Source organism: Emydura macquarii, unplaced genomic scaffold (genome assembly GCF_026122565.2).
Source record: "Emydura macquarii macquarii isolate MOO-44397 ecotype Brisbane River unplaced genomic scaffold, CSIRO-AGI_Emac_v2 contig_1253, whole genome shotgun sequence".
NCBI lineage: Eukaryota > Metazoa > Chordata > Testudines > Chelidae > Emydura > Emydura macquarii.
This window is the reverse complement of record NW_027131390.1, coordinates 57,565,337-57,578,301: the sequence shown is the minus strand read 5'-3', so window position 1 is coordinate 57,578,301 and position 12,965 is coordinate 57,565,337. Positions and strand designations below refer to the sequence as shown.

The following is a 12,965-nucleotide window of genomic DNA, read 5'->3' as shown; positions in this document are numbered from 1 at the left end:
TCCCAGTACGACCGGGTGCTCAAACTGGTTAGGCCTATCTGGGAGACTCCTGCCTCGGTGGCTCCAACGTCGAAAACCACGGAGCGAAAGTACTATGTACCGCAGCAAGGGTTCGAGTACCTTTACAACCACCCAGCCCCGGGCACTTTAGTGGTAGACGCCGTTAATCAGAGGGAGCGGCAGGGTGCCCAGGCTAATACTCCCAAGAATAAGGAGTACAAAAAATTAGACCTTTTTGGGAGACAGGTGTACTCGACCGCTGCTCTTCAGCTCTGCATAGCAAACCACCAGGCACTTTTGGGGCGCTATAATTTGAACCTTTGGGCTTCGCTCCAGCGGTTTACGTCGGCCCTTCCTCAAGATCTTGCACTGGACTTTACCACTGTGCTTCAGGAAGGGTCAACAGTAGGGGGCGCTACACTGCAGTCTGCCAGCGATGCGACCGATGCGGCAGGTAGGGCCATGGCGTCTGGCATAGTTATGCGCCGGTCGTCCTGGCTGCAGTCCTCTGGCCTCTCGAACGAGGTACAACAGGCCATTCAAGATCTGCCCTTTGAGGGCACGGGCCTGTTCTCGGACAAGACGGACAGTAAACTGCACGCCCTAAAAGACTCTAGGGCCACCTTGAGATCATTGGGGTTGTATGTACCGCAAGCAACGAGGCGCCAGGGTAAACAACAGCTCCAGAGGCAGCAGCAATCCGCTCCTAGGCTGCCCCCCCGCCAGCCTCAACCTAGGAGAACCGGGGACCGTTTCAGGCAAAACAACCGCCGAAATCGCTCCGGGCCAGCCAAGGGCTCCCAATCAGGCCCGCGCAAGAATGGCAAGCGCCCTTTTTGACGAGACGCTCGGGAGCGGCACCTCTGCCATTCCAACAGCCCCCGTGGTCGACCAGGATCTCACCCTACCCTTCAAAGGCAGGCTTCGCCCTTTCCTCCGAGAGTGGCGGGGCATAACCTCAGACCGCTGGGTGTTAAGTGTGGTGCGGAGGGGTTATGCCTTACAGCTCTCGGCTTTCCCACCGGACTCTCCCCCTACCCCGTCCCTCTTCAGGGACCCCTCTCACGAGCAACTCCTCCTTCAGGAGGTCCGCTCCCTGCTCCGCCTAGGGGCAGTAGAGGAAGTCCCACCTATGGAAAGGGGCAGGGGGTTTTATTCCCGGTATTTCCTTATTCCCAAGGCAAAGGGGGCCTCCGGCCCATTCTGGACCTCCGCCGCCTCAACAGGTTCATCAGGCGGCTCAAGTTCCACATGGTCTCCCTAGCCTCCATCATTCCCGCACTGGATCCTGGGGATTGGTATGCCGCTCTCGACTTGAAAGACGCATATTTTCACGTGTCTATCCTCCCTGACCACAGACGTTTCCTACGGTTCATGGTAGCTGGTGGCCACTACCAATTTGCAGCCCTCCCCTTTGGCCTTTCCTCAGCGCCCAGGGTCTTCACCAAATGCATAGCGGTGGTGGCGGCCTATCTGAGGCGCAAAGGGGTCCAAATCTTCCCCTACCTAGACGATTGGTTACTTCGGGGGAGGTCCAGACTCCATGTAACAAACAGTTTAGCCCTAACATGCGCAACATGCAACAGACTGGGGCTGCTCATAAACGAGCAGAAATCCACGCTGACCCCAGTACAGCACATAGAATTTATTGGGGGCCACCCTAGATGCAGTACAGGCCAGGGCCTTCCTTCCACTACCTCGTTTCCAAGCTATGACAGCCATTATACTCGAGCTACAGACATTCCCCACAACAACAGCCAGGCGCCAGGTCACATGGCGGCATGCACATATGTGGTAAGGTTGGCTCGCCTCAGACTCAGGCCTCTGCAGGGCTGGTTAGCGTCAGTTTATGCCCCAGCCAGACACTCTCTGGGCAAGGTAGTCACTGTCCCACCCCAGGTCCTAGCGTCCCTGAACTGGTGGACAGACCAGAGACAAGTAATGGAAGGAGTTCCATTTGTAGACATGGTCCCCTCTGTAACATTGATCACAGATGCCTCCGACATCGGATGGGGGGCCCACATTACCCACAACCTGAGTACTCAAGGTCAGTGGTCAATGCCAGACAGATTGCTCCATATAAACATTCGGGAGCTTCGAGCAGTCCTTCTAGCCTGCAAGGTTTTTCTCCGCTTTCTCAAGGGGCGGGTGGTACAAGTCCTTACGGACAACACCGCCACGATGTTCTACATCAACAGACGGGGGGGCACGCTCCTCGACCTTGTGCCACGAGGCGCTGCAACTATGGGACCTTGCGGTGAGAAATGACTTCCACTTGGTGGCATCTCACCTCCCAGGGGTGAGGAATGACGAGGCAGACCGCCTCAGCAGGTCGTTCTTACCCCGCCACGAATGGTCGCTTCATGGGGAGGTTACAGCGTTTCTCTTCCGCAAGTGGGGAGTTCCCCATCTGGACCTCTTTGCCACGCTGCAGAACAGGAAATGCCTGCTATTTTGCTCCCTGCGCGGGCGCGAACAGAACTCCATTTCGGACGCGTTCCTGATAGACTGGTCGGGGCCACTTCTCTATGCGTTTCCACCGATTCCACTGCTCCCCAAGGTGCTCTTGAAAGTCAAGAGGGACAGAGCGGACATCATCCTGATCGCACCGGCATGGCCGAGACAGCACTGGTACAGTATGCTGCTCGACCTCTCCATCGCCACACTGCTCCCGCTCCCGAGACGATACGATCTCCTCTCCCAGGAACAGGGTCACCTGCTCCACCCAGACCTGGACTCCCTCCACCTGACGGCATGGAGGCTCCATGGCTAACGGAAGGAGAGAGGGCTTGTTCCGCACAAGTCCAAAGCGTCCTGCTGGGGAGCAGGAAACCTTCCACCCAGGTGGTATACCGGGCAAAGTGGAAACGCTTCACTTATTGGGCACAGTCACGTGGCATTTTGCCTCTGGACTCAACTATTCAGGCCATCTTAGACTACCTCCTACATCTAAAGATGCAGGGCCTTGCCCTGGCCTCCCTCAGGGTGCATCTGGCGGCCATCTCGGCCTTCCATTGCCCAGTGGAGGGGAGGTCTATATTTTCTCACCCGATGTCCATCAGGTTTCTCAAGGGAATAGAGAGGTTGTTCCCACAAGTTCGTGAACCTTTGCCTCTCTGGGACTTAAATCTAGTTCTCACTATCCTCACAGGTGCCCCCTTCAAGCCTATGGCTACATGCCCGCTTCTGGTCCTGTCATGGAAGGTAGCCTTCCTCGTAGCCATTACATCGGCTAGGAGGGTCTCCGAGCTAAGAGCCCTAACCTCAGACCCTCCTTACACGGTGTTTTATAAAGATAAAGTGCGACTGAGACCTCACCCGGCCTTCTTGCCTAAGGTGGTGTCCCAGTTTCATTATAACCAGGATATCTTTCTCCCCGTGTTCTTTCCCAAACCACACGGATCGGAGGAGGAGCGGAGATGGCACTCACTGGACATCAGGCGAGCCTTAGCTTTCTACATAGACCGGACCAGGCCGTTCCGGAAGTCCACGCAGCTCTTCGTCGCAGTGGCGGACCGCATGAAAGGCTCACCTGTCTCCACCCAGTGCATCTCCTCCTGGATCACCACCTGCATCCGCACCTGCTATGAGATGGCGAAGGTACCACTCCCGGGACCGATTAAAGCGCACTCAACAAGAGCCCAAGCCACCTCGGCGGCTTTTCTGGAACGAGTGCCCCTACAGGATATCTGCAGAGCTGCAACCTGGTCATCGGTCCATACCTTCACCTCCCATTATGCCATAGTACAACAAGCAAGAGAAGACGCAGCAGTTGGCAGAGCCATACTGAGAAGGGCTTCGCGCCACTGACTCCTTCCCACCACCAAAGGTATGGCTATATAATCACCTACATGGAATGCATATGAGCAACTCTCGAAGAGAGAAAACAAGGTTACTTACCAGTAACTGTTGTTCTTCGAGATGTGTTGCTCATATCCATTCCAAACCCACCCTCCGTCCCCGCTGTCGGAGTCGGCAGAAAGAAGGGACTGGGGACCCGCGCAGTCGGTGGCGCCCTATATACCGCGCTATACGCACGCCACTCCAGGGGGCGCCGAGACCGACCGCTGGGTTGCTAGGGCAGAAAAGTTTTCTGCAGGCTCGTGCACGGGGCGCGCACTCACCTACATGGAATGGATATGAGCAACACATCTCGAAGAACAACAGTTACTGGTAAGTAACCTTGTTTTTTTTTCCATGTTCGGTTTGGAGGAGGAGAGAAGGTGGCATACGCTAGATGTTAGGCGGGTGCTAGCATTCTATATCGAGCGCACGAGATTGTTCCAGAGATCTACACAATTCTTTGTCATGGTGGCTGATCAGATAAAGGGCTTACCTGTTTCCACCCAGTGCATCTCATCCCGGATAACTTCCTGCATCAAATTCTGCTATGAGCAAGCGAAGGTGCCGCTTCCAGGGATAATTACAGCCCACTCAACCAGAGCTCAAGCTTCATCTACAGCCTTCCTAGCACGAGTGCCTGTGCAAGACATCTGCAGGGCTGCCACCTGATCGTCTGTACACACCTTCACATCCCACTACACCATTGTCCAGCAGGCATGGGATGATGTGAGCTTCAGCAGAGCGGTGCTGCAGTCAGTCATCCGTAACTCCGGCCCACCTCCAAGGTATTGCTTGTGAGTCACCTACAATGGAATGGACATGAGCAAGCACTCGAAGAAGAAAAGACGGTTACTTACCTTGTAACTGTTGTTCTATGAGATGTGTTGCTCATGTCCATTCCATGACTCATCCCCCATCCCTGCTGCTGGAGTTGGAGAAAAGAAGGAACTGAGGGGGCATAGGGCCAGCAGTGCCTCATATACTGCGGCATGTGCGCGGGGCTCCAGGGGGCGCTGGAGCCAGCCCTATGGGTACTGCTAAAGGAAAAAAAGTTTCAGTAACTATGCACGAAGGTGTGCACACACCTACAATGGAATAGACATGAGCAACACATCTCAAAGAACAACAGCTACAAGGAAAGGTCACTGTCTTTTATGCTGTGGCCCAGAGTATCCTGGCAGATGTGAGGCCTGTGCAGATAGGTGTCCCCATCCCAAAAAACAATCGTCATTAATGACCCATTCTAGCTCCCACTGAACAGGGCCCTAAGTGATGCTCTTGCTAGTGTTCTGAGTGTGCACTGTCCTGTATGGGCTGTAGGCTTCAGATTCCAGAGCTGTCGATTAGCAGATGTTGTATAGCTTCTCTAGCCATGGGAGCTAAATGCTTATTTCCCAAGTTAAATAGCCGTGCATCACACATCACCATGCACAGTGGAGATTGCTACCACGTAGACCTGCCATCTTATGTCAGGAAATAAAAACAGAAATAAAAATCAGATCAAATGTAAACCCTTTGCGACATGCACTGAAGTTTGTTAGACTTGGGATCTGGCAGATCATCAAGAGGAGTGATTTTCAGAGGTGGGACCTTCAACTGGGGCAGCCCTGCTGACCCTCTGAAGTACTTATCCCCAGGAACAAACAGCAACCAGGAGCCATCTAATTTGAATGTCCAGAACTTTTAAAGATGATGACCAACACACTAAATAAACCAATAGCCATGAACTCCAGACCGGAAAGGAGCCTGGTAATAAAGGGCTCACTGAGAAAGTTGCTGTTTAGCACTTTCTCTTGTGCACACACACCACATACACACGTCACAGATACTACAGTTGTGCCCAGATGCTAACATTTGTATTTATTTAGGGAACCAAATGTGAATGCCTAGAAGTATTTTCCTTCCCAAATATGGGGAAAGTGATGAGAGATCTTGAGTCAGCTTAGCCCCTGGCAAGCCTGGTTGGCACACTTAAAAGGTAAATAAGATGGACACACCTGTGTTGTATTTTAATCAATGTGACATACAAAAATGGAGTATTCACTTCTTTTGAAAATCAAATGTAAATCCCCTTGGAATAACTTTTTAAATAAGTAATTAACTTTGTGCATCAGCTGCAGTGCAACAAGGCAGGGCTCAGATATCTGCTTTGCAAACTGTGGTCTTATATCTTGGGTAGATCAAAATATGAGATAAGTTACATCAATTTAAATCCAGATCAACCATCTGAGAGAGATGTTTGCCCCAGTATCTGCTTCTAGACATATTGATGCCCAGTTTAGTGCTTCCCATTTGCAAAACTCCTGGGACTATCTAGGAAGGACAAGGACTTGTGGCTTTTCATCTTACAGCATGGCTCACTCAGGGAAGACAATGTGTGCACTGTTTCTGAAAGAACAGGTCTTCAAAGTTCAAATTCTTCCTAAATCACCTCAGTACATGACAGATAAGATGGGAAAAAGGACCCAATTGGTTCATTGTAGCCTACAGATCTGAGAAGCAATACACTCCACCCTGGCTCCTCCCCACCTCCAATTTAATGCTTTTATGTCTGTGGAGCACAGAACAAAGTTCAGTTGGGTGTTGAAATTATACTTGTTTCCATTGATTTCTTGCTGGTGGTTAACATCTTCTTTAACTTTCAAGCTGTGCTTTTATGCCACATAATGGCTTGCTCCACACAGTCAGATGCACTCGTATTTTTTGTGAATGGCAGAAAGGTAAGATTTTTGGTGGTGGTTTTTTTGGAGGGAGGTGCCTTAATGTTTCTGGATATACATCAAGGAGACTGAGGCAGCAAAGGAGCACAGCTCATTTGTGGGGAAAGGCAGAGTAAATGTATTACATTTGAACATCCCTTGTTACCTGGGATCTTCCTATAGCATTTCAGTTCTTACAAAGTTCTTCATCTCTGCTGCTGTCTTTACCCTCTGGTAAAAGTCAGTAGCCATAAACTGGGGCAGTAGACCACTTTGTTGTTTTGTTTCTGGACTAAGGAATTTGCATGCTCAATTTCCCTTTAAAATGAATGACCGTTGAGTGTGAAATCTAGGTGGATCTGAAAACCTCAACTCTACGGCAATTGGTAATACAAAGAGACTCACTTGGGGAAATATTTTCTATTTATCTTTATGTATTGAAAATATTTATATAGCCTTATTAATATCCTTCATTTAATAGCTTTAATATCCAGTGACCTTAATATCCTTCATTTAACTGACTTGTTATAATTGATATAGCAATTTACTAAAACCTCAAGCTAACAAGATCAGTAACTTGCTGCAGTTGGAGAAACTAGCAATAGCTCTGTTATTACTATAATTTTTTTTTAAAAATGCAATCAAATGAAATAGATGTTTTACTCACCTCCATACTCAAATGTAAGTGCCAAGTGAAACCTAATACTTCATTTCCAAAGGCATTTGTTTTTTCACATTTTCTTTTTTCCCCCCAAGTTATGTCATTAAACGTTTCTTTTTATAAATACCTCCATCTACAAATATATGCTGGGCTGAACTGGAAAAACTTTATTCTTTCTCAGAAATGTTGTCTTTGTTTTGTTTGAGAACTGTTTGTCCAGAGTGATTTTATGAAGGCATCCTTATTTCTCCCCGTTTCAGGCAAAAAAATGTAAATGTGTCTGCTATGTTTTTATCTGCTATCTGTATTCTATATGGTTGTAACAGTATACTTCAGGAAAGCTATGTGGTGTCTTACCCAATAACTATCCTGATTTATGCTGGTTCAATAGCAAAATTTGCCCTTTTTGGTATGTCTGTGCTGCATTGTAAGCCCAGGTTTGTGGGGCTGGGTGGACTTGATGCTTGAACATCCACACTTCATTGTAAACCTGGACTTACAATTGCTGAATCTGGGTCTTTCAGCCATGCCAATATGTCCATACTGCACTACAGAGACCTTCTGACTCACATCTGTGGCTTGACTTGTGACTCTAGCAAAACTAGGACTTGGGCTCTGACTCACCCCACCCCCTCAGCAAAGTCGTAGCAGCTGTCTCCTAAGTCCTTGCTGACCCTCGTTAGACTGATTTGTGCATGGGCGGAAGGGGGTATTGAGCTCAAACATGAGTCAGAGCCTGGCCTTAGTGTGCAGTGTAGCTATATCCTTTGTATCTAATCTTATTTCTCCTTCAGAAAAAGGGTAAGTATTCTGCCTGGGCTTGGTGATTAAAAGCTGAAAGCCCAAGAAACCCTTCCCCTCTGAAATACAGGCTGCTCCATACCATGGTAAAGTTAAGGTTTTATTGTCATGCCTTTGAATGCCCCAGGACAAGCTACTCATTCTGGTGAGGTCCTGTGCTGTCTTCCACCATCCATAATTCCATACTTAGTCCTCATTTGCCTTATTTCCAGCATGACCGGGCATGTCCTTGCAATGGTCCCACCCTTCACACAGACCTGTTGCTCTGCTAATGGAGCCCCTGAAAATCTACAGTGAACTTTGTTAAACTTAAAACATGTTGGTTTAAAACCCCCTGCTCTCCATGTATTGAGAATTTCTTCCATCTTCCTGCTGCAGGGTCTCTGAGGAGGAAGGGGCTGTGCTTGGCCTCATTACAGTACCTCTATGGACTGAGGAAAGCAAAGAGCCCCAAATTGTGTCCTTCACACCCTTCACCTGCACAAGTCCATGGCTTTGAAAATAAGAGCCCTGATACTGTTCTCACTCCAATTTCTTTACACCCATTATACCTCCTTTGACTGAAATAGAGCTACTCTTGATTTACACTGGTGTAAGTAATTGAAGAATCAGGCTCAATGGTTCTTGTCTTCACATGCCCTTTCACAAGCCTCTATTACTGCTCACCCTCTCCTAACTGTGAACCGTCCAGTGCTCCTGGGAACATTGTTGTCTTTATCACGTCTTTAGCTCTAAATACAAGATTGAGTTTGCTATTGTCAAATACTTTCACGTGTCTACAGATTATGATCAAATGAAAGGTACATGCCATAACACAAATACACTGTATTAATACCCAATCAAAGCATTTCAGAAAGCCCAGGTAATCCCAACTGGAAAATTGCATCACATTTTAATAAAGCATAATATCTTATTTCACTTCCTACTGCAGATAATACAGAGTAATGCAGACCCTGAAGAATTGCTGTTGTCTTACCTGAGAAAGGAACGTATCCTTTTGGAGGTTTTGTCTTTGAATGGTATAATCCTACCTTAGACTATAATGGGAGATAAAGAGGGTGCAGCAGGAACTGTAAGGGGAAGTGTTGATAATCAAGGCAGCCAGAAAGCAATGTGGAAAATAGTCAAGTCATCTTGCATTTGTTCCTGACAGAGCAATGTGCTACATGGGTAATATTTGTGCTAATTATATGTGGAGAAGGTCTCTTCTTAGTACGTAAAAGTATTTCCATAGAACTTAATGTGGTCATTAGCAAACACAATCAAAACACTTCATTACAGCTCTAAGAACCTGTAAAAATCTTGTCAACATGTTATTAATTAGTAATGATATAATACTTAAGAAAAGTAATATGGAGCTATCCGATGTCAAGCAATTAATTTAGGCCCTGATCCTGCCAAGATTTACACATGTGCTTATCTTTATGTCAGTGGGACTACTCAGAGAGCCAGACCCTCCACTGAAATCAATGGAGCTCTGGCAATTTACACCAGCTCTTTATCTGCCCCACACTGCGTAAAATTAAGCAGGTGCTTATAACTTTGCAGAGCAGAGCCTTAAACTGCAGATGGTAGAAAGACAAGAGTGAAAGGCAAGGCCTGTCCAAGTTTTACAGCAGGGAAGGACACTTTGTGAATGTGGCTACTGAGAAATAACTATATGACCTGCAGTGGTGGGAGCAAACAGCATCTGACAAAGGGCACTAGGTGATCACTTTTGATCTTTCCACTGGCATTTACAATTTCGGTACTAATATATTTTATATACTTCGAATTGCAGCCAGATAAAGTCCTCCTTCCATTCAGTCTCAGTAAAGATAAAGTCTGTCTCTCCATAGAATGCTTTCTGCCTTGCCCTTTCTTTTTTTTCTTGTTAGCAGCTTGTCCTGCACTAACATGCATAACAAGGAGTGGCAATTGCTGAACGGCTTTGCATGAGGTACATTTATGTATGTGACATTGTTCACAGTTGATACTGGAATGGTAACCACCTCTTGAACAGTGAGACGTTCATAGATTTGAAGGCAAAAAGAAACCACTTGATCATTGTAGTCTGACCTCCAATATAACACAGGCCATAAGATGTCCCCAAAATGTTCTTAGATCATATCTTTCAGAAAAACATCCAGTCTTAATTCAAAAATTGCCAGTGATGGAGACTCCATCATGACCCTTGGTAAACTGTTCCCGTGGTTAATTACCCTCACTGTTAAAAATGTCCACCTTATTTCCAGTCTCAATTTGTCTAGCTTCAACTTCTAGCCATTACATCATGTTATAATTTTCTCGGCAGAACAGAAGAGCCCATTATCAAATATTTTTCCCCTATGTAGGAACTTGAGTCTATCATTGTAAGACATGTTTTCTAGTCCTTTATCATTCTTGTGGCTCTTTTCTAAACCCTCTTCAAGTTATCGACATCCTTCTTGAATTGTGGGCATCCAGAACTGGACACAGTGTTCCAGCAGTGGTTGCTCCATTGCCAAATACCAAAAGGTGAAATAAGCTCTCTGCTCCTACTCAAGAGTCACCTATTCATGCATTAGCCCCTTTGGCCCCAGTGTCACACTGAGAGCTCATGTTCAGCTGATTATCCATCACCACTTCCAAATCTTTGTGAGTGCTTCCCAGAATAGTCCCTCTGGAAGTACAGCCTACATTCTTTGATTATTGATCACGTGCTAGTTACAAATGGGAATACAGACGTGGATGAGAATGAACCTGAGCTTCAAGGTATCTAGAAAGTTGACAAATGCAGATGAAAGATGCAGTGTAATGCATCAGAGCCAAATTAATCCAAAACACACACACACAATGGAAGACAGAAAAGTGGTCATCAGTAACTCTGAAAGAGAGCTAGGAAGGGAGGAGACAGCCAATTACATAAGATTTTGCAGAGTGGTATGGCACCAGAAGAAGGTGGTCAGTGAAATTTGAGACTGCAGATATGGAGACCTTGTATCAAGGAACAAAGTGGGGAGGGGGCCTCTGTACAGAGCTCTGGTGACTGTTCCTAGAATAATGGGTTCAGAGCTGAGTGTTGTAATGGCAGAAAGATACAATTTAGGAAGGAAACAAAAACAAAAACATGTAGGGGCCTGATGGGTTTGATTTAAGAGATGTTAAAGAGGGAAAATAAATATAACTTTTCCAAGCAACAACAGGATAACCATGTGCAAGAATCTAGGCTGGGCTGGTTAGCGCCACTTATTATTAAGTTTGCCCACCACTTCCCATCATGAAATCCAATTTTTAGTTGCTTGTAACTTTGCCAAAATTTAACCATTTGGGCTGAAATTTTCCATGCCAGGAGTCTGCCTCAGGCAGAACTTTATGTAAATGTAAGCCAAAATGGTTCAGCCATTTCTGAGAATGGATCTAGAGAATAATACGTTGTTTTGTCCACGTTAAAAAATCAAATCAACCTTTTCTTCGAGAAGTTCTAGTGCCCCTTGCTTTGGAGCAAGAACTTGAAATTTGGGCAGGATATGGCCTTTGCATCAGAGATGTGTCTTTTGCCCTCTTGTAAAAATCCACCCAAATTTGGCTAATATATAAGCATTTGAAAATTTGCAACTTGCACATGCTCAATAGAGACTTTTTAGATTTTAGCATTTAAATTCCCCAAACATTGCATCCACACTGAGCATGCTTCAGCCTGGAGCTCAGTAGGACTTTTCCTATAACTGCAGCTTAGGCTGCTGTCGGCTGTGCTGGGTCAACATGTGGGCACTTGGATGAGAGTAAGGAACCCATCTCTCCTGTTCACTCAATGGCCTCCCTGTCCCCCTTGGCATGGAGGAAGAAAACTGCTTGATTTGAATGCACAAGTGTCAGCCCTGTAGGAGGAGTAGATTGGGACAAGAAGCCTGAGGGAGGGGACGGATGTAAACTGGGACTGAAGGGTGGACGAGGGGAGAGGGAAACTGGGACTGGGAGTTAGGGTCACAGGGAGAGTGGCAATGATTAGAAAAGGACACTGTGACTGGGTCAGGGAACTCGGACTGGGACTGCAACTGGCTGGGCAAAGAGACTGGGACTGGGAGCCAGTGAGGGAAACAGGTGCAGGAGACTGGAGCCAATTGGCTGGAGGGGCAACACTGAAATCAAATGGGGAATTGGGGTGCCCTAGGATAGGGATCTGGGACTGGCAGGGCAAAGAGACTGGGACAAGGAGCCATTGACAAGGGAGACTGAGATTGGATGTGGAGATCAGGGAGGGAGATTAGGACTAGGAGCCACTGGGCACAAGGAACATGGCTGGGGTCGGGGAGAGACTGGAGGCCAGGTTGGCGGGGAGAGAGGGATTGGATGAGGAGCCTGGAGTGGGAGGCTTGGGCTGGCTAGGCAAGGAGACTGGGATGGGAAGCCTAAAAAGTGGAGAATGGGACTGACTAAGTGAGGAAAATGGAACTGGGACAGGGAGATGGGTCGGGGAGACAGGGCTGGGAGAGGGACTGGATGTGGCAGACAATGCTGTGGCTGCAGGCAACCTTAATTCTGGAATTTCCTAACTTCTGAGTGTTTGACTTTGCAATCCTAACACCGTTCTTTTACAACAGGTGTGTGTGTGTGTGCCAAAGGTGGTCAGGAATTACTGGTGGTACAAGGATCTTGAACTACAAGCAATGGAATGAAATTAAGGAAGGAAAAATGTAGGTTGAGTACTAAGAACAACATCATGACTGTGAGATCGATTAAGCGATGAAACAGTCTGAGCCGCCTCAGGGAAGTGGTAGAAACACCTCTTTTGGGGGGGAGGGAGAGTGGGGGTGTCATCAAATTATACTAAATGAAGTCATACACCATACGCCACAGAGAGCAGCTTTGTATTGGGTGAGTGAATGAGTCTTTCCTATTTCTGCAATTCCCTTCTAACCTTCATCCATCTCTTGAACCCAAACCATTTTTGAGGTTTGGGAAGTTTTGGCTAACTTAAACATCCTCTTGGCACACTTTTA

The 12,965-nt window shown here is 47.2% G+C and overlaps 1 protein-coding gene across 1 annotated transcript in view; it reads left to right on the top strand.

The window, feature by feature from the left end:
• The first annotated feature begins 6,500 nt into the window (after positions 1-6,500).
• LOC137154103 (aldehyde oxidase 2-like) overlaps positions 6,501-12,965 on the top strand; it is a 72,596-nt gene continuing 66,131 nt past the window's right edge. Inside the window, exons 1-2 of the mRNA XM_067549830.1 lie at positions 6,501-6,563; positions 8,936-8,993. Of these exons, the coding sequence (XP_067405931.1) occupies positions 6,510-6,563; positions 8,936-8,993 (112 nt within the window). The 5' untranslated portion in view covers positions 6,501-6,509. The remainder of the gene's footprint in view (positions 6,564-8,935; positions 8,994-12,965) is intronic.